A 22,972-nucleotide genomic window follows, 5' to 3' on the forward strand; every position below is an offset into this window, starting at 1 on the left:
CTCTTTCTCTTTATACAAATTGTATTTCTGCCCTTCTCCATCCTGTATCGGTAAGGTAATGTTTGTCAGTGCATTTGATTGTAGCATTATTTGTAATTTGTTTTAACGTACTTTTTTTATACTTTGTTTTTATATTATGTAAAACCGCTTTGAATTTTAATAAGGCAGTATATCAAATTTTTAAATAAACCTGAAACCTGATGTCAGGAAGGGAATATTGGTAATTAGTTAATACTTCAGTGATAATACCAGCAATGTTCGTTATGAACTGCACTCTGCAAAATTTCAGAGCAGCATAAGATGCCAGATATCTTGAATATTTGAATCATGATAATTCTTTTCCTGTAGTGAAAAAGTACTCTTGCTGAATCAGAGTAATTAATTCTAGTTCACAGATGCTTATTCCTGGGCATAGCTTTTGCATTCATGTACATTTCCCAGAATAGAAACCTCTGCTGAGAAAACCATAAGGATAATTAATAAAGATTAAAGGGACTTGGATTTAACCCCACCCCCAAGCCACAAGCATTCTTTTACCTTGGGTTAGAGTGGGTAAATTTCAACCAGCTTACCCAGGTAAGCACCTTCTGAAAAGTACCCTACCAATAAAAGGAGCCAGAAGAGGTTTAAAAGTAAACACCATATTGGGAAATCTGCCAGAGCTCACTTTAGCAAGCCATACTGGTTTCCAATTACATCTGTTTCATAAATTTGTCGACACACATAAACCTATCAATAGTGTTTTGAGGTAAATATATCTTAATTCAGCAATGCATAAAGTTCTTCCTTTCCTTGCCATAAAAAAACATTGATTGGATTACTGGTTGCTGATGGCTCTTCTGGGAGTCGATCTTTCATTTTAAACAGGAGGCAGTTTAGGAGAAACTCCTTTTATGTTTTTTTTAAAATCTAGCAATACTATGCTTCAGCTTCTAGGAAGCCAGTACTATGACTGTCTTCCTGATGACTAATACTCTTCCTTTTCTTCTGTGCCTCCCATTTTTGAGTTTTTCAGTTTACCTGTGCATCAATACTTGAATTTTTCGATCACTAAAAGGCTACAGATTTTAGTGGGTTATATGAAGGCTGAGAGTGATTATGGAATACCCAGTGAAGGCCTCTTGCTTTTTTATTTATTTATTCAATTTTCAATAGATACAAAGAAATCCAACTTGAGTACCTTATTGTAAAACCGCTTGGATAACCTTGATAGGTGGTATATAAAAATCTAATAAACTTGAAACTTGAAACCAATAAGAAATAAACAACAATAATAATAATAAGTGGCTGATTTTCTAGTTGTTACAAAGCTCAAATTATGATAAAAATTAATACCAATTTAAAATAAACAGCAAATTCTATAGAATATGGAGCAAATTCACAAATGTTATACAAGGGTAGCCTTGACTAATAGACTGATTAAGATTGAGAACAATATCGTATCTAAGATACTTCAACCTTCGAGAAATGAAGATAAGTGATTGTTTTAACACAATAATTTCTTTGTATTTTCTATAAGCACATAGGGGTCCTTTTATCAAGGCGTGGTAGGGGTTTAACGTGCGGAATACCGTGCGTTAAACCACCTGCCGCGCTAGCCACTAACGCCTCCATTGACGAGGCATTAGTATTTTGGCTTGCCACGGGGGTTAGCGCGTGATGAAATGTCCGACGCGCTAACCCCCGTAGCGCCTTGATAAAAGGAGCCCATAATGTATGCCACCATTCATGGTAAGGAACTTTTAAGTTGTTTTTCCAACAAGTGACAATAATACGCAAGGCTAAAGCAATCATAAAATCAAATAACCTAGAATAGGTGGGCTTTAAATTAAGATTGGGGTCGGATGATTGAAGTATAAGTGTTCTATAAGTTAAAGGAGCAGTTATAGTAAACACATTAGAAATGGTATCCCAAATTTGAAACCAATATTGTGATAAGTTGTTACAGAAAAAGATCATATGTGATAATGATCCAGGTGAAGTACTGCAGGACCAACAAAGATCAGGCCTCTTGCTTTAAACCAGTAGTGTTTATGCCCAGTCCTCAAGGTCTGATTTCAAGTCATGTTTTTAGTATATCTTTAATGAATAGGTATTTATTTATTTATTTATACTGTTCTCCCAGGGAGTTCAGAATAGTTTACATGAATTTATTCAGGTACTCAAGCATTTTTCCCTGTCTGTTCCGGTGTGCTCACAATCTATCTAATGTACTTGGGGCAATAGGGGGATTAAGTGACTTGCCAAGGGTCACAAGGAACAGTGTGGGTTTGAACCTACAACCTCAGAGTGCTGAGAATGTAGCTTTAACCACTGCACCACACTCTCCCATTTGATTTCCAGGCTGAGTGTAGAAGGTTGGTACTGAAGAAAGCAAAGTTCAAATCTCATTAATCCTTTTTATGGACAGTTCTATAGCTGGGCACATATACTGTAATTAGACATGCATTTTGCACATAAAAATACAGAATAGCAGCACATGTTAGTACACTATGCACTATTCTAGAAAGTAACACATGCTCTGCTTATGTGTGCATCCTCTTGTAGTTTCCAAGTTTCCAAGTTTATTAGCTTTTAATATACCGATCATAAACAAATATCAGGCCGGTTAACAATAAAATTTTAAAAGGGTAAGAAAGAAGAAAGATAAAATAATAGGCATTTTAAAATAAATAGAGTGAACATTAATGACATTAACTAGACAAACTTGAAAGTGAGGGTTAAAGGGAAAGGAGGGGAAAAGTTACATATTTGAGAAGAAAAGGAGAGAGTGGGAAAGGGATAAAACGTATAGGTTAGGGTCACTTTGTTAAAGCGGTTGGTTGCTTAAGAGAGAAAAGGAAATAATAAAAATTTAAGAAAAGGAAAGCAGAAAGTAAGTCTAAACACAGCCAAAGGCGTCACGAAATAAAAAAGTCTTTAGGCTTATCTTGAATTTGTCTAGATGTTGTTCGTCGCGGAGTTGCTGTGGCAGAGAATTCCATAACGTTGGGGCAGCTACTGCAAAATTTATTTTTCGGGTGTAATAGAAGTCTTTTATGGAGGGAATAAACAGGAGCTTTTGATCAGTTGACCTTAGAGTACGTGGGGAACATTGGGGAATGAGAAGCTTGTCAAGAAATGTATAGTTGCAGAGCATTAGAGGGGCCAGGTGTATCTCCAATTTATGCACATAACTTACAGATTACTGTCAATTATCTGAGGATAAGCAAGTATTATATTCTCACATGTGGGATGATGTCAGTCACGGAACCCGGTACAGATACTATGCTGACTGTTACTGGCTGAATATTGTGTAGCTCATATTGAGGGCCCCCAAAGAGCCCCACTGGACCACCTGGAGCAAAGGTAGGCCTAAGGTGGCCTACTTAGATATTGGGAGGGAGGGGTAAGGGCAGGGTATTTGATTGGGGAGGGAGAACTTGGCATTTTGCAAGGGGGTGGAAGTGGGGGGTTCCATAAGCCCATTGGAGGGGTCAGGAGAGAGTTTTATACAAAAAGTTATGTAGGAATTGGCACGATATTCAGTGCCAGAATTCGCATAGCGAAATGGCCAGATTTAGGACAGCTTTTGATAGGGTAAGCAGATGTCTGGATTTCCTTAGAGGACTCTGTCGGAAATCCAGGTGGATTTTCAATTTAACAACTTTTGTACAGGGAAACCACACATCTAGTAATCCTACAGCAGTTCAACCTATCTGGAGTCCTCTTCACTCCTCCATCCCCGTGTATCTATCTGGAGTCCTGTTGCCTCTCCAGCCTCCCCCTCCCCCCATGCCATGCACCTATCTGGAGTCCTCCTTCCTCTCTAGCGCCCCCGCCCCCCATGCACCAATCTGGAGTCCTCCCCCCTCTCCCCCTCGGGATCCTGTTCTTGCTCACCCGGAGCTTTTGTAACCCGTTGACTGTCGTCAGCGTCAGTGAACTAAACATGTTGCCTTCGATGACCCAGAAGCTTTCTCTCTGCAGAGAAAAAGCTTCCAGGTCAATAAAGTTAGCATGTTTAATTCACTGACGCTAACGACGGCCAAAGGGTTACAGCAGTGCCGGGTGAGCAAGCACAGGATTGGTGGTGGGGGGGGGGGGGGGGTAAGATGCTGGACCATGGGAATGGGGAGGGAAGGAAGGATGCTCTAGACCTACAGTGGAAGAGATAGATAGAGATATCAGACCACGGGAGGAGGAGAAGGGAGAGACTACTGGATGAGAAAGGGGGTGAGTGGAAGAAGAGAGAGATGTCAGACCAGGGAAAGGAAGGAGGAGGGAGGGGATAAAGGGAAAGACAGAGATGCCAGACCACAAGGGAGGGGGGGGGGGGAGAAGGGAAAGGAAGGATGGGAGAGAGATACTAGACTATGGAATTGAGAGGATAAAGATCCCAGACCATAAGAGAGGGAAAGGAGGAAGACAGATGTCAGACCATAGGGTTTATTTGTGTTCTACATGTGTGACCAAGGCCAAGTGTTCTGCTAGGGATGAATGTAATGAAACGTTATTGGTGTCATGATCCAAAGTAGGAAGATATTTGTCAGTGGGGATGGCCTGGGAGCGAAATGGGGTGGGGTCGGGGGCAGACCAGGTCATGGCAAAGTGTCCTGTTTTTAAAAAGAGAAAATCTGGTAACCCTAGCTTTTGAGCTATCCTAAATGGGGCCGCTTTGCTGTGTGAATGCCAGCACTGAATATGCTCTTCCCCAGTGTTGCCCCCAGCATCTCCCCTGATTTGCCCACTTTTTACTTGGGTGGTCTGAGGTAATATTCAGCGGCAATCTCCAGTTAAGTGCTGCTGAATGTCCCCACTTAGGCGGCAGCATTTTAAGTGAACCAGAGAGCTTCCTGCCTGTTTAAATCACTTTGAATTTCGGCCCCCAAGGTGTGCAGAAGGATGTAAAGAATCTGATATCTGTGAGCCTGAGAGGAAGGGGGACTTAGTTGATCTTACTCTGTAGCAGGAATATCTATGAAAGCTTAGTTTCCACACAGGCTTTTAAAGGGAGAGGTAACTAACTTGCTAGTTACACACATACACAAGAAGTGGCTGGCTGTACATACTGTAGCATGACTTGTTTATCCATTCCTACCTTAGCTGAGATTACAGTATATTCATGCACTTTTCTGACTTTACATGTAACTTTCTTTAAATTAGTCCCCTTATTTTTTTTTTAAACTCCGGTTACTCTATCTTACCTATCTATATGTCCCATCTTTGCTTACATCCCATGCTGTTTATTGAAAAAAAAGGACTTTGAATTGTGTTGACATTGTAATGTACGAAGGGCTTCTGAAAAGTTCTCAGCCCAACCAAGAAGAGAATGATGTGGAGCAATGAAATTTACAAGTTATTCCACACTTTTCTTGAAATTTTCCATTTCATTTCATATCATATCATATATCATTGAAATGAAAAGTTTCATGATTCCACATCATTCTTTTCTTGGTTGGGCTGAGAACTTTTTAGCAGCCGCTCATACCATACATTGCACTGCTGTTGGAACATGTTTTAATGCTGTCATTGTCTATTACCTGTGCCTGATTTATTCTTGCAGTATACCACCTCAAATGAATATCTTTTAAAAGATAAGAACATAAGAATTGCCGCTACTGGGTCAGACCAGTGGTCCATCGTGCCCAGCAGTCCACTCACGTGGCTGCCCTCTGGTCAAAGACCAGTGCCCTAACTCAGTGTTTTTCAACCGCTGTTCCGCGGCACACTAGTGTGCCGCGAGATGTTGCCTGGTGTGCCGCAGGGCCGCCATCAGGGCAGTACTACCAGTCCTGCATTCAGGGGCCCGGAGCTGACAGGGGGCCCGAGGCAGGGGCGCCAGTAGCTCGCCAAGGCAAAGTGAGTCGATCACCCAAGACTCACTTTGTCTTGGCGATCTAATCTATCGAGCCGATAAGTCTTCTCCCCGACATCAATTCTGCAGTCGGAGAGGAAGTTCGGGCCAGCCAATCGCTGCCTGGCTGGGCGGAACTTCCTCTCCGATTGCAGAATTGACATCAGGGAGAGCATGCGTCGGCGTCGGCTTTGGGGCCTGTTATCCATTGGTGGGTCCTGTTCCCCGATGGCAGCGGCAGTGGCAGTGGCTTGGGGAACGGCAGGGAGAAAGAAAGAAAGGGGGCAGGCAGGGAAACAGAAGGAAAGAAGAGAAACAGAAAAAAAGAAAGAAAGGTCAGGGAGAGAGGAAGAAAAAGTTGGGGGAGGGAATGAGGTGTGGAGGAGAGAAAGTATACAGGCTGATAGAAGGGAAGAAAGATTGGATGCACAGTCAGAAAAAGAAAGTGCAACCAGAAATCACCAGACAAGGTAGGAAAAATGATTTTATTTTAAATTTAGCAAAGTGGAAGCAGTATTACCACAGTTTTCAAAGGAATTTGCCCAAATAACTTAATAGTTAACTGGGTAAATTCCCAGAGATGAAAACTTCCCTTCACTTACTATGCACAGTTCTGAATTTATATCTGCTGTCTATATTTTACAATATGGTCACCTTTTACTAAACCGCAATAGTGGTTTTTAGCGCAGGGAGCCTATGAGCGTCAAGAACAGCGCTGGGCATTCAGCGCAGCTCCCTGCGCTAAAAACTGCTATTGTGGTTTAATAAAAAGGATGGAGGGTATATTTGTCTATTTTTGTATGCTATAAAAACCAAATACAGAGAGAGACTGAGAGCTGTTGACGAAGAGCTACGTGTGTGTCTTTCTTCGATTCCAGCCAGAATATCAGCTTTGTGTTCAGCCAAACAAGCCCAGGTTTCGCACTGAATAAAGTATTTTATAATTTTTCACTATTCTGTTTACTTAATATTTCATAATAAAGTAATTATAAAATACTTTCTTTGTGTTTATTTGATTCCTATTCAAGAGAATTACTTTATATATAATCAATATAGGCACAGAGTTAAATTTTTTAACATTTTCTAATGGTGGTGTGCCTCGTGATTTTTTTCATGAAACAAGTGTGCCTTTGCCCAAAAAAGGTTGAAAAACACTGCCCTAACTGATAAATAAATCCAAATAAATAAGACTCAGTCCAGAGATGAGAGCATTTCTTCAGGGGAAACACACTTTTCTTCCTCTGCTGTTTTTGGTATTTAGCCAAAAAACATTGCAGACCTATGGTCTATAGTTACTGTATCCTTAGGACAAAAATCAATCATTGGGACAATTGAAACTCACTTTAGCAATAGTGTAAATGATGATCTCTGTATTATCTATATTGTCACCTTTGTCCAAGGTGAAGTAGAAAGAAAAACATACATAATTATAAAATCACAAACCAACAAATCAATCAGCTGACATAAACATACAGAAATAACTCAGACTTACCCACTGTCCTCAGACCACTGTCTTCTCCCTGTTTTTGTCCTAATGTTTTGACATACAAAACAAAATATTTTATGCATGGCCTTCCCGTTATGCATTGCATCTAATGTTCTGTACTGATTTATTTCTTGTCTATTTCTAAAGATTTTGTTGAAGCTTCTTTTGTTGTGTATACATATGATTGTGTGTATGTTAGTGTGTTTGGTTTTCTTTATTCTGCTTTCCTTCTCTTCATCTTCAGTGTACTTAATATTTTAACCTGTTTTGTCATTCTCTGTTCACTTTCTTGCTTCTTCTCCTATTTCTCTCTCACCTTTTGCCATTTTGGGATTTTTTTGCCTCTAATCTTCTAATTATTTTCTCCTTTTCAGCCATCTATTCCTCCAGACTCTCAAATCCCTGTTATGTTCCCTTTCTCTTTCTGTTCTATTTTTCTTCCAAACACTGCCACAGCTTGCTATCTCCTACCTGTAGCCTGCAGTCAAAGAAAGTTGTCAAATATGATAAATCTTGATTTCTTGCTACAGCTCTCCCTCTACTATTTATCTGCTAATAGGTTTCATATGATACCCATAAGTAATAACTCATTCTTGGTTGCAATACGCGCTATGTTGAGTGGTCCTAATCTATCACTGAAAGTAATGTGTCCTCCATTTTAACAAGAAAGTGGTCATACAGCCCGGGGAAAAAGAAAAATGAGAAAAGGATAAGGGAAAGGAAAAGAGAACTGGAGAGGGAATAAAGAAAAACAAAACAAAAAGACAGGGAAGAGGAAGAAGGAAAGTATGGAAATGTGAAAGTAAATATAATATTGTAATAGAAGAAAGAGAGAAAGTTGAACAATCCTAAACCTTAAATCAGCTGACATATGAGAGAAACTGAAATAAACAGAGGAAAATAATTTATGACAATGAGGTCTTTTTATTAAAAATGAGTACAAATTATCTACAGCAGGGCCCATAGGAATAAAACAGCTCCTGTGGCAGATAAAATGTGCTAGCCTTTAGTAAAAGAGCCCCTATAAAAAGAGGGGTATAAAATGAATGCGAAATGAGAAGTTTCTGGAGGTTCAACTGTAACATTAAATAAGAGGTTGTAATACCTTATTTGTGCCCCTCCCCTCCTTTACAAAACCGTAGCTTGATTTTAAGCGCCATCCATGGCGGTAACAGCTCTGATGCTTCTAGAAATTTTATAAGCGGCGGAGCTGTTACCGCCATGGCCGGTGCTAAAAAAACGCTTTATGGTTTTTAAAAAAAGGGGGGGGGGGTTGATGAATATGCTAGTAAAACATGCTTTGAGTGGTCCTTGCTACTGATTATAGTGATACCTCATCTTCTTTCAAATTTTTGAATAAATAAGAACATAAGAATTTGCCTCCGCTGGGTCAGACCAGAGGACCATCTCGCCCAGCGGTCTGCTCCCGCAGCGGCCCCTCAGGCCTATCACCTGTGCAGTGGTCCCTGACTATTCCTATAGCCTGGCTCAACTCCTACCTGTACCCCTCAATCCCCTTATCCTATACTTTGTGCTTTTACTGTAATTCACAGCCATTTATGAATGTCATTGTATGGAGTGTGTGGCGCAGTGGTTAAAGCTACAGCCTCAGCTCCCTGGGGTTGTGGGTTCAAACCCACGCTTCTCCTTGTGACCCTGGGCAAGTCACTTAATTCCCCCCCCCCATTGCCCCAGGTACATTAGATAAATTGTGAGCTCGCCGGGACAGACAGGGAAAAATGCTTTAGTACCTGAATAAATTCATGTAAACCGTTCTGGGCTCCCTTGAGAGAAAGGTATAGAAAAATGAATAAATAAATATGGTTTTCAAATTCCATACCAGAATTTGAGACAAATGTTAAATCAGGAGCTGTATTTCTGTGATCGTTGGAAGAAACTTCATTCAGAAAAATGTTAGATAAAAAAACCCTCCCCCCCAGAAACTCAGATTACAATGTGTAAAATCTGACTACTATAGTTTCAGTGATTTGAGTAAGCTTCACTGTTCAGGTGATCACACTTTATCAACCTTGTAAATATTATAGTAAAACCGTCCATAATATTATGGCATCATAGTACTATCATAGAATATTACTATAGGAATATTACAGTATTTATTTATTTGAAGTATTTCTACTCTGTCCATTCAGAATTTTAGATAGGATACAAATAACACGCAAGATATAAAAATAGAAGCTTTCATTACCACCAACAAAACAAACCAAGACAATCATGCAACTTGTACACATCTTACAAATTTTAAATCCACATACCTGTAGGTATACTTTATTAATACCAGACAGTTTTGTCTGGAACATTACTGCTTAATTACCACAGTTTTGAAGAACAAGTAAAAAGTGCCAAAATGTAATAAAATTTTAACATTTTAGATTGATCCCCCCTTCCCATACTTTCTTGTAATATCACCCTTCTGTCTCCCTATTCAGGATCCCCAGGTATGAAGATCTACATTGATCCCTTCACATATGAGGACCCCAATGAAGCCGTGCGTGAGTTTGCCAAAGAGATTGATGTCTCTTTTGTGAAGATTGAAGAAGTGATTGGAGCAGGTGTGTTCCATCATATAGATTGCAAACTTCCTTTCGTACTTCCTTTTTGTCTATGCTGACCTTAAATTCTCACACAAACAGAAGGAAAAAAGATTCTCAGTGTAAAACTAGAGTAGGGGCAACAATGGAGTGGATGAAAAATCATCAAGCACCAGTGGTGTAGTGAGTGGATGGAAAATCATCAGGCACCAGTGGCATAGTAAGGGGGGGAGGGACTGCCCCGGGCGTCATCTTGGGGGTGCCAGTACCTCTCCACTCCCCGTGCCACACTTGCACCCTCCACCTCCCTATACCTCTTTAAATGTTCACCAGTATGAACAACTTCTCCGGCTTGCTGCTTGCGCCAGCCTGGCTGCATTCTGAAATCACTTCCTGGTTGGGGGGGGCAGGAAGTGACATCAGTGGTTGGGGGGGCAGGAAGTGTCATCAGAGGGAAAGTCAACTCTGATTTGAGCAGCCGGCAGGAGAAGCTTCTCGCACTGATGAAGATTTAAAGAGGTATGGGTGAGGGGAGAGCATGATTGGGGGGTGGGGAAGGGGCAGGGGCGTGGAAGGAGTGGGGGTAGAGAGGAGGGCATGGGGGGGAGCCTGGGTGCCTCACTATGCCACTAGCAGGCACTAAAGATGCTACTAATGAACTGCTTTATTTGACCACCAAAATGTTCAGTGATTGAAAACAAATTGTGTTTCTACCAACAGGCTTGCTTCAAGGGTCTAAACAAATGTTGTAGTCACATAGAATATCATTGAATGTTTCTGGACGTCACAAGATAAATGCAAGAAAGAAAAAAACTATTCCTGGCTATGATATCTGAAACTGTGACTCTTGGTGCCTCATTCTTCTTAGCATATCCATGCAAATGCATGGGTAAATATTTAGGAATTAAATATTTTTTTTCTCTCTCCAGAACAATTAAGAACTTTTCTGGATTGGAAGAAAGTGGTTTCTGGAACTGTTTAACTTTTTGAATGGCTGTTTAATGCTAGGTGGGACTTTGGTTGTTAGGTATTACCTATATAATTATTTCATTGATTGGAGGTTCTCTTCGCCTTTTCCACTCTTCTCCCCTGTATTATTGGAGTCTAAGGAAGATTGATAAGATTATGTTTCCTTTTTAAGTTTACTTTCACACCGTTTAAGGCCAACACTAAAACTAAGAAAATTAACTGGCTCACTCTCAGAGACGAAGATTTAATTTTCTCAAGAGCCCACGTTTAACTACCAGAGCTAATCATGGTTATTTAAACTGTTGTTAGGGCCATCATCGAATGTAATCTTATTTTCTCTGTGAGCCTTATGTTATTTTATATTTATTTGATTTTTATTGTTTTCTTGATATTTTCTCACTTTTTATCATAAATATATTTTAAATCAAACGCTCTATCAAGTGCTCTTATAGTATTCTCTATTAAACTTGCTGAAAGCTGTGTGGTACTTAGCTCAAAGGTAGGAGCCAGTTGACATCCACACTTAATGAAAATGCAGACGGAGGATCTCCGTTTCGCCCTGCGTATGTACTGAGGGCTTCTTGAGAACCGCTATTTTATAAGCAGCAAATTTATAAAGAAAACAGATATCTATCTGAATATCAAGCACTTAATACTCTAATTGTTGTATGCTTTTAAAATTCCCTAGTATAAATGTCCTAAGAAAATGTCACTTGCCTACACTCCTTTCAGGAACTACTGAAACTCCTGAAGCATCTAGCGCATGCGTGCGGCAATGCAGTGTGGGCTAAAACCGCTAGTGCAGCTTAGTAAAAGGAGCCCTAAGTGACTACGACATTTGTTTAGACTCCTAAGGCAGGTCTGTTAGCCAAAACAAGATGTGTGTCAAGTCATTGAATCTTTTTGTGGTCAACTATAGCAGTTCATTTGTAGCATCATTTGTGCCTGCTGATTTTCCGTCCAGTCCATTGTTGCCCCTCCTCTGACCTTAAATTCTCCATGTTTCTATGCTAGTTTTCTCTGTTCATGCCTTATATTTGTTTTCCAGCTTCCTGCAACTACCCTTCACATTCTACTTTTCTCCCATTTTCTTGCACCTTTTTTGGTATTTGTTTCCTTAAACTCCCTTCTCTTCTTCTTCACCTTACCTCCCTTCCTATGTTGTCTCTGTCCTTCACTTTCTCCTGTACTGTTATCCTTACTTCCTTATTTTGGGTCTCCTTTTACAAAAGTACGCTAGCTTTTTTAACGTGCGCGCTAGCCGAAAATCTACCGCCTGCTCAAAAGGAGGCGGTAGCGGCTAGCGCACACGGCAATTTAGCGCACACTATTCCGCACGTTTTGTAAAAGGAGCCCTTGGTATCATGCTTTCCCATCTCCCTGACATTTGCATTTATACCTAGCATCATTGTTCTCCATCATCTCCTTTTTTCCTCTAATATTCTTTCTTTTACCCATGCCTCACACTACCTAGAAGGTTAAACCTATTACTTTAGTGATGCTTTCAGCCTTGATTAGCTTCAAGCTTCCAGAAATAAGCTAGCATAGGTCTTCTGCATGGGAAGAACATCACATTAGTAATCGCAGTAGGGATCTTCTTATGTTCTCATAGGTAACTTTATTTTTCCTAATGCCAATTCTGATTTGACTTTGCTCAGTGTCTAGTTACAAACACCTATTTCTGTTTTCCTTCCTATATTTCCTTTATAGGGTCTCACGTCTTCTTTATCTTTGTCTGATGTGAAGAATATTACTGTATTACATTAGATATCTGAAAGTGAATTTTCCATTTTTTATGCTGTAAATTAAACTGTAATGCAGGACAGAGACGGCAAACTACAGACCAGTGAGTCTCACGTCTATAGTGTGCAAGCTCATGGAAACACTGATCAAACGACATCTTGACATGATCCTAGACGAGGAAAACCTACGTGATCCACACCAGCACGGATTCACCCAGGGCAGATCCTGCCAATCTAACCTGATTGGTTTTTTTGACTGGGTTACTAGGCAGCTAGATGCCGGAGAATCAATGGATGAGGTGTATTTGGACTTCAGTAAAGCTTTTGATAGCGTCCCACACCGAAGATTATTGAACAAACTGAAATCAATAGGGTTAGGGAACACTCTAACTACATGGGTTGAGGATTGGCTGAGTGGTAGACTTCAGAGGGTGGTGGTAAACGGTACCCCTTCCAAAACGTCAGGCGTGATCAGTGGAGTGCCGCAGGGCTCGGTCTTGGGCCCGATTCTATTCAACTTATTCATAAGAGATATTACCCGAGGACTTAGAGGAAAGGTATCAATGTTCGCCGACGACGCCAAACTTTGCAACATAGTAGGTAAAAGCATTTTACCTGATAATATGACGCAAGATCTACTACTGCTTGAACGGTGGTCGGCAACATGGCAACTAGGCTTCAATGCTAAAAAGTGTAAGGTAATGCACCTGGGTAAGAAAAACCCGCACAGAACTTACATACTAAATGGTGAGACCTTGGCCAGGACCACGACGGAACGTGATTTAGGGGTGATCATTAGTGATGACATGAAGGTTGCAAATCAAGTGGAGAAGCTACCTCCAAGGCAAGGCAAATGATGGGTTGTATTCGTAGAGGTTTTGTCAGCAGCAGACCTGAAGTTATGATGCCGCTGTACAGGTCCATGGTGAGCCTCACTTGGAGTATTGCGTTCAATTCTGGAGACCACACTACCGGAAGGATGTGCAGAGAATCGAGTCGGTTCAGCGAATGGCCACAAAGATGGTCTGGGGGCTCAAGGATCTCACGTATGAAGAAAGACTGAATAAACTGAGGCTGTACTCACTTGAGGAACGAAGAGAGAGGGGTGATATGATTGAAACATTTAAGTACATCACGGGCCGTATCGAGTCGGAAGAAGATATCTTCTACCTCATGGGACCCTCGACCACCAGGGGGCATCCGCTAAAAATCAGGGGAGGGAAGTTCCATAGCGACTCCAGAAAATACTTCTTCACTGAAAGAGTGGTGGATCATTGGAACAAACTCCCACTGCAGGTGATTGAGGCCAACAGCGTGTCGGATTTTAAGAGAAGATGGGATATTCACAGAGGATCCCTAGGGGAGTGAAACCAGAGGGCGGGTATTTGGAATGGGCAGACTTGGTGGGCTATAGCCCTTTTCTGCCATCTTTTTCTATGTTTCTATGTTTCTATGTAATATTATTTTCTTTCCATTGAAACCAAAACTGTAACATAAATAGTGTGATATTTTCGGCCAAAAATGAAAACAAGACGTTCTTAAATTTATTGTGAAAGTAGAAAAATTGACAATGCGACCAATTATTGCACAGTAGTCAACTTCCCCACACCCTTCCATATCCACCCTACAAACACACACACACATGCACAGCCTCTAAAGCCCCTCTCTTCTCTGCTTACCCACAACCTCAACATACAATCCCTTGTCCCCACATCTTGTTATTTTGTAAAACAAAAGGATTAAGTAGATGGTTTCTTCATGGGAACCAAATGAAAATGGGACTAACCTTGTGGCACTTTTTTTGTATCGCAGGGGAATTTGGAGAAGTCTACAAAGGACGATTGAAACTGCCAGGGAAGAGAGAAATCTCTGTGGCGATTAAGACGCTTAAGGCAGGTTACTCTGAGAAACAGCGGAGGGATTTCCTTAGTGAAGCCAGCATAATGGGACAGTTTGACCACCCAAACATTATTCGACTGGAAGGAGTGGTGACCAAGAGCCGACCAGTCATGATCATCACAGAGTTCATGGAGAACGGGGCCTTGGACTCCTTCCTGCGGGTAAGGAAAATCACAGTTGGCATGTCGCCATAAGGACAGAAATACACAAATGGAATAAATATGCTAAAATCATTCTTTTGACCGTGGGCAATGCATTTTGAAGAGAGAAATTTTAGGGGATGATATTCAGCCACAGCTGTGACTGGAATAATTTAAACACGTCTATAGCATTTCACTTATTTCACATTTTCAGTGCAGTGTTGCTAAAGGTAGATGTATGAGTGGCCGCTGAGAAGAGAATGAGGTGGACTCATGAAACTTACAAGCTATTCTACACTTTTCTTGACACTTTTCATTTCATATCATTGAAATGAAAAGTGTTAGTATTTTTATTAGTATTATAGTTAGTATTATTAAATATTAGTACTGGACAGAAGATAATTCATGGGAAGATGATTGAAAAAGCACAGGTTTGAGCATGTTAGTTGTATTGCTGTTATTAAAGTTTCAGCTTCAGCTGGTGTAGTGGTCTGATAACCTGGGAAACTGGGTTCAATTCCCACTGCAGCTCCTTGTAACTTTGAGCAAATCATTTAACTCTTCATTTCCCCAGGTACAAAATAAATACCTCTATATTTATTTACTTGTTTAAAACATTTATATCCCACATATCCAAAATTCTATGTGGGTTACATAAAAAAATTCATGAATCAGGGTTAAAAAAACCACACATAACTTCTAAGACCCATAATGCATTTAAAACAAAACATTGCAGTTACCTATCACAGGTCATAAAAAGCCTTGGTAAAAAATAAGCTTTCAAGCTTTTCCGAAAAGATAAGTTAGCGGAAATAATACCAACTGATTCAGGAAGGTAATTATGGCAGACCCTACAAAACTGAGAATTTAAGAAGTTTGTTTTGCACTTTTTTTGAGCTTTGTGACTGCACACTTTTTTTTTACAGAAAATATGTATCGGTTGGTCGGTGGGTCTTTGCTTCGAGATAAATATCTCATAGAGTCTCTGGGTCTCTGAGCATATATTTAAACAGCTTAATACACCTGATTGCTGTTGGTATTATCCTGGTGATTCAGCAATTCAAATTTTGGATGAAAAGGATAGTACTATAGAAGATGTTATTCACATTAGACCCTACTAATATAAATAAGTATATACCCCTTTTCTTGTGGCTTGGTTAGCATTGAAGCCTTTACACCAGGGAGATGGTATGATAGAACATTATGAGCTCCTTTTACAAAGGTGTGTTAGGGCCTTAACATGTGGAATAGCGCGTGCTAAAATGCCACGCACGCTGGCCGCTACCACCTCCTCTTGAGCAGGCAATAGTTTTTCAGGTAGCGCACGCTATAGCACGTGCTAATCCGGTGCGTGTCCTAAAAACGCTAGCGCACCTTTGTAAAAGGAGCCCTATATGATGGTAGGGTTACCATATGGCATCAGAAAAAGTTTGACGGATTGAGACATCCAGGTTTTACTTCCATTGCTTTCAATGGAAATAAAACCTAGCAGTCTCTACCTGTCCTTCTTACTTCCATTGCTTTCAGTGAAAGGAAAACCCAGATGTCTCAATCCGTCCTCCTTTTTCTGGAGCCATATGGTAGCCCTATGTGATGGGCATAACAATTTTGCCTATGTTGTCAAAGGAATATCTATAGCAATTAAGGTAAAAAAGGAATATCTATAGCAATTAAGGTAAAAAAAGAAGAGAGATAGTGAGAGAGGAATAAAGGGAGCAAGGAAGAAGTGAAGGGAAAGGTATCATTGGTTAGGAGAGAGAATGATGCTCAAATACTGGAAAAGGCATAAAGGAACTGTAAAGGGAAGTAATCTGGGTGATGGGGACAGGGACTGAGTGGATCTTTGGAGGAGAAGTAGAAACAGGATGTGAGGTTGAGAGACATTCAGGAAGAGAGCATTGGGCTTTGTTGGGGAAAAGAAAGCAAAGGGGACACAAGCGGCAGACAGAAAAATATAGATAGTATCTGTGTGAAATTGGGGAAAAATCAGCCTGAGGAGAAAAGGGGGGATTATGGTGCAGAGAAGACATGAAAGTGAGTGAAGGGTGAGAATTGGATAAGGGAGTAAGGGCTAGATTCACAAACCTGTCCAATCAGGCCTGATCTGGGCAGGTCCGATGAATTCCCTAAATTCTAATATGCAGATGGGGTGATCAGAGGAATGCCCATCTGTAGATGGTCTGCGCATGTGTCTAGACCCGTCCAGCCGTGACGTTTTTTTTGTAATTTTTAACTTTACTTCACACACCCTCCTGCTGTCCCCTTCCAAGCTCTGCTCTTGCCGCCCAGACTCTCCTGCTCTCTGCCACCTTCCCTGTAGTGCTAACCCGCGGGTTTAAAGCGGGGCTGCACTGCGGCGTGCAACCTTGCTTTAAACCCGTGGGCTCGTACTGCAGGGAAGGCGGCAGAGAGAGTCACAATTTCTCTTCCTGCCTTCTCTTTCTTTCCTGCACCTTGAAACTTTTCGGTTGTTGGAGCTCGGGGCAGAAAGCAGGGCTGGAAGATCAGGGCAGAGCTCAGGGCAGAGGGCAGAGCAGGGATAGGAGCTGCAAACCTCTTCCTACAGATTTGGGCAGAGGACAGGGCAATGGAGCAGGAGAGTCAGAGAGACCTGTGCGACTGGTCTCCAGCTTCTATTCTTGATTGGCCAGCCCAATCGGTGTTCCAAATTTATTTCATGAATCGTGTCCCTGCCTACTTTGCATGCATTTCCCCTCATCGCTGGAGAGGTTAGTGAATGGGACCACAGGGAAATCTGGTCACAAAGGGGTTGAGTTAACAGCCCACCATGTATGGACTTGGTAATTTGTAGCATGTCAAACACCCCCAATCATTTTAAAAAAGTTGGTTTCTAAGCCAGTGTGTGCACAAACATGCACATATATGCTGATATTCTAATTATTTATGTGCATATTTGGCACATAAACATTAGCTTCTGCTTTAGAGAAGTACCCTCTCTATCCTAAACAAAAAGAATTGCATGGTAAAGTCTAGCAATTTTCTTGTGGGTTTTTAGCTTGATCAGAATTTCCCACTATTGAACTTAAATTTATAGACATTCAGGAATTTTCCAATTTAGGCCTGTTGTTGCAGTGTGAGTCTTTGAACATAATCACTGAGACGCTATCTCTGGCTGATACAGGAAGTACCATGTTTCCCTGAAAATAAGCCACTGTCTTATATTAATTTGGGGCCCAAAAAAGGCAGTAGGTCTTATTTTCAGGATAGGTCTTCTTTTTTTCATGTACTATACAATGATCATCTCTCCCTTCCTGTCCTCTACCCCAATTCATCCTATTTCCTTTATCTCCCCCACATGTGTAGCATCTTTCCTCCCCTCTCACCCATCCCCTTGTGCAGTGTCTTTATATCCCTCCCTCCTATCCCCCTATGCAGCAGAACATTTGCAGCTTGTATCCTTCCCTCCCTGCCTCTCATCCCTTGTGCAGCAGAACCCTTGCAGCTTGTATCCCTCCCTGCATCCCATCCCTTGTGCAGCAGAACCCTTGAAATTTGTATCTCTTCTGCCCCCCCCCCCACCGCCACCGCACACCCACCCGCTGGCCCTTCCATCTTTCCAGCCAACTGCGAAACTGAAATACTGTACCTTGTAACAAACGGCAGCATTGCAGCAATGTAGACAGGCTGCTTCGCGGCCTTCTCTTGCCCAGGCGCATGTGCCACGTTGCTGATGACATCATCAGTGATGCGGCAGAGGAACACCCAGGCAGGAAAAGGCCGTGAAGAAGCGACACTGCTGTTTGTTACAAGGTACAGTATTTCGGTCTCGCGGTTGGCGGGAGAGGTGGAAGAGTCGGCAGGGGAGTCGGTGGGGAACAGGGGGGTCGGCGGGAGGGGGGGTGCGAGGGGAAGCACTGCTGCTAGCAACTAGGGCTTATTTTCAGGGATAGGGCTGATATTAAGACCTACCCTGAAAATCATGCTAGAGCTTATTTTCGGGCTAGGTCTTATTTTCAGGGAAACACGGTGGAAGACCTGATCCAAAAACTGAACTCAGGTTCCCCAGATTGCAGTGTGCAGCACTTCCAGTGAGCCTCTGGGCCAGCTCTGGGATACATTTTAACAATTGCGTTGCTTATCAAAAGAGCGAAGACAGTCCTGAGAAAACACTCAAGGATGTGAATACAAAAATGTTTTGGATTTTTATTTATTTTCAGGGTAGGTCTTAATATCAGCCCTATCCCTGAAAATAAGCCCTAGTTGTCTTTTCCAAATCTGAGTTAAATGGGAGTTAACATATTCAGGTACAGTTGGTAGGCCCCTGCCTAAGAGATTACAATCTATATTGTATCTGAGGCAATGGAGGGTGGAGTAACTTGCCCAAGGTCACAAGAAGAAGCAGAATAGACCTTTTGCCATAATCACTGGGCTGCTCCTCTATGAAAGATCAGAAATCTCTCATCAAGGCATAGAGTTGATACCGAAGGAAAAAAATAACACTTTAAGAGATGAATTCTATTGATGAAGAGATTTAATTTGATGAAATAATAATGTCATCTTAAGGGTTTTGGCGACACTGACACTAGTTTGTAACATTGCCAGAAGGGCTTGTTTTCACAGTGACAATGAAACCAGTTATTTCCCAGGTGAGTTCAGAAATGAGTGCCTGAGGCCTGTGTTTTGTGACCAAAGTGAATCTTTCACCTTTGAGGTCAGTGTTATTGTTCTTTGATTGAGCCATAGTCACTATGTATTAAATTGTGTATATGGCACTAAAAAATCAGTGCCGAATAAAATTAATGCTAAACGTTATTCTCCGAGGTGGGCGCCAGTTATAGAATAGTTTTTGATGCCGGGATCCATGCCAAATTTTAGGCACAAGAATTTACACCAACTGAAGCCTAATGTAAATCCTTGTGCCTATATTAGGCATGGATCTGTCTAATTTGTAACACTACATGTAAATTAAGGAATGCCCTGGACTCTTTCATGCCTCCTTTTAGGATCCGTGCATACAAATTTATTTGCACATCTGTAGAGAGTAACAAACCTACAATCTGGCTGTCCTGAGTAGGCCTGCTCTTACTATTGAAAGCTAAGCAGGGTCAGGCTTGGCTAGTATCTGGGTAGGGGACCTCCTGGGAATACCAGGTGCTGTAGACTGAGAGACCCTGTGCTTGGCAGCAGCAAAATAGTGGAGCCACACACTTTTTAGGAGAAGACAATGGCAAACCACTCTCGTACTCCATGAAACATCATAGGGTGTATTCCTCACTCTACATGTTGCCATGAGTCAGTGGCATAATCCATCCATAGAATAACAACTAAAAAATGCATAAGTAAATTTTAATTATCGCCAACTAGTGATGGTAATTATGCTAAAAATAATAATACATCATTCTTATATTCTGTATACTGTATACCCATAAACAAGTTCAGCGTGGATCATAGATTTAATAAGCAAGGACATTTACCTTGGAATTTACAACATTTTTTCTGTTAGATACAAAAAGGAAGAGTCAAAAATCTTCAAATATCTCATACTTCTTAGGCTTGGAAAGGTCAGTCTTATCTGATTTCTAGAAGACCTTTAATACGTTTCACTTGTGACTTTGATCAAATCCTTCATGTAAGCAGCCACCATCCCACAGAGAATTTTAAATATAAGGCAGCACATCTTAAATTTTATTTTAGCCTCAGTTATAAACCAATGAAATTTTAAAGACATATTTAGTCAGAGAATATATTAAGCGAATGGTCGTGTTCTGAATGGTCTGTGACATTTTTTTAAATTTAATCTTGAGCAACCCAAATAAACATCACAGTAGTCCAGTTTTGACAATGTTAAGGTATGGTACTACCAATGTAAATTTTGACTCCTGTATAAACTTCTCAATTCTTCTGAGTTTCCATAAAATCCAATTTGATTGATTGTTAGAGAATGACACGGTGTCAGAATTCATCACTGTTCCCGTCCCTGCCGATAACCGCAGGAAACAATCCCATGTCATTCTTTAGTGTCTATCTCAACCTCGGTCCTTCTACACCAGCATTCTTTAACGCAAGGTTGTGCTCATTCGTACTCTGATTCTTCTCTCTCTCCTTAAAGAATGACATGGGGATGGTTTCCCACAGTTATCTACAGACGGGAACGGTGATGAATTCTGTCACCATGCCATTATTTCAGGGGTAGGGCACTCCGGTCCTCGAAAGCCATATTCCAGTTGGGTTTTCAGGATTTCCCCAATGAATATGCATTGAAAGCAGTGCATGCAAATAGATCTCATGCATATTCATTGGGGAAATCCTGAAAACTCGACTGGAATACAGCTCTCGAGGACCGGAGTTCCCTACCCCTGCATTATTTGATTGTTAGCACCTAGTTATCGGTGGTGATTGGTTTGTTGTGTAATTAAATTGCATGCACAATTTGTGTATACGCTCAAGTAGTTTTTAATGCCATATGCAGAATTAGTGGGTATTTGTTTTACTAAAATGCTGCTCCAAGCTGCACAAGCATGTTGGGATTGGGGCTGGTAATTAGGGGAGGGGATTGTGTGGTGCAGTGATTAGAGCTACAGCTGCAGCACTCCAAGGTTGTGGGTTCAAATCCCACATTGCTCCTTGTGACCCTGGGCAAGTCACTTAATCCAAATCATCCCAATACACTGAAAAACCAGTGAAATTGTGGAGGTACTGGAGGAAAAAGCCTCAGAACCCCATCAGGGATCAAACCCCCCTAACAACTGGAAAGTGTAGTAACTTCATCATCTAAATAAACCTCCAGATTCAAATGACTAATAGTTCACATTATAAATTTTACTCTTAACTAATACTGTTTAATCTAAACAATGTAGTTGTGACACTTGTCTTTTTCAAGTGTTAAGATTAACAAGATACTGCCCCACTGACGATGGCCAAGCATTTTGCCTTGTGGCTGCTTCAGGAGATTCACAGGACCGAATTTGCAACGGCACTGCTTAGTGCTCAAAAGGCTATGCAAAGATGGCCTTTTGAGCACTAAGAAGTGTCATTGCAAGCAACCGCAAGGCAAAACTCTTGGCCATCGTCGGTGGGGCAGTCTCTTGTTAATCTCAACGCTTGAAAACGACAAGTGTCACAACTACATTGTTCAGATGGAACAGTATTAGTTGAGAGTGAAATTTGACTGCTTTCTCAGTAGATGTGAATAACATTCTCTTAGAATAGCTGTTTGTCCTGATAATTGAGCATTCAGATCATGTTCTGTATCTTCAAGGTCTATTCAATTTGCATGCAATATGTTTCCTTTTGGATGAGCACAGTTAAGAGGAACAACTTTTTCATTGGGTGGGATGCAACTAGCCATCCAGTATAATTGCATTGGATGTACCTAGTGTCGATTTGTAGTCATTTGAAGGGACCATATGAAGGGTCATTTCTTAGTAAGGTTGTAATCACAATGCTAGAAGAAAATGACAGCTGCTAAAGATGGTTATTATAGACGAATCCCCACATGTACATAGTTGCATATAAATGTCTGGGAGTGGTCTGGATGGGACTACAATACAAATATGCAGTCCCTATTTCATATAGGGAATCCGCATCTGCATTGGAAAACCTGGATACTGGAATTTACTCCTGCTCCAAAGCATATCTGTTGGCAAACCGAAGTGCGGTTAAAACTTTTAATAAACATAAACATGTCTGAATTTTGCTTTAAGGGCAGTTGTAAATCCTGATGTTTGGGGTTCCCTCAAACACAGCAGTCAGTGAAAAAGCCCCCATTTATAGTACTCTCAACTACACTTATGAATGTTTTAATGAACTTTTTATCATCCAGATACTTGCTTCTTTTTGGGGTCCCCACAATGCCAGCATCCTTCCAAGCCTGATGCAGTTTCCTCCAACACAACCCCCTCCACCACCCCCCATTGCAACAATCCACACCCTGACAGCATTAATCCCTTTGGCAATAACAACATCCCCCTAGCAGCAACACCTCGCCTCCATGACAAAATAACAGCCCCCTTTGTAACATAAACCCACTCTTTCACAGCATAACCTACCCCTGAGGCTCTCTCCTTACTACCTATACCTCGCTATTTGCTTCTCCCCAGTAGCTTCCTCTTATGTGAGCATTAGCCTGACATGCGGCAGCCTTTCCTGGATTAATCTCCCCCAGAGACCCATAGCCCTCAAAGCAGCTTTGGCTTACATGGCCCCTGCACCCTCACCCCAGTCTTCAGGCTAACTGGGAGTGTTTAGTAGGATCAGGGCAATGGCCACTTACTGTGTCTCTGGCTTTTGAAATTGGCTGATGAGACCTTTAATGGTATTATGGTGATAATAACTCTAGGGTTCAGGCTTCCATATATGGACCTTAGGCTATCCTATTGTTGCTGATGGTA

The 22,972-nt window shown here is 41.3% G+C and overlaps 1 protein-coding gene across 5 annotated transcripts in view; it reads left to right on the plus strand.

Annotated features, from left to right (window-relative positions):
* The window catches only part of LOC117366745 (ephrin type-B receptor 1), a 908,513-nt gene that overhangs the window by 711,561 nt on the left and 173,980 nt on the right, over positions 1–22,972 (plus strand). For all 5 annotated transcript variants that reach the window (XM_033958536.1, XM_033958537.1, XM_033958538.1 and 2 more), the window contains 2 exons: positions 9,770–9,892; positions 14,395–14,642. In XM_033958536.1, the coding sequence (XP_033814427.1) occupies positions 9,770–9,892; positions 14,395–14,642 (371 nt within the window). The remainder of the gene's footprint in view (positions 1–9,769; positions 9,893–14,394; positions 14,643–22,972) is intronic.

Source organism: Geotrypetes seraphini, chromosome 9, assembly GCF_902459505.1.
Source record: "Geotrypetes seraphini chromosome 9, aGeoSer1.1, whole genome shotgun sequence".
Lineage (NCBI taxonomy): Eukaryota > Metazoa > Chordata > Amphibia > Gymnophiona > Dermophiidae > Geotrypetes > Geotrypetes seraphini.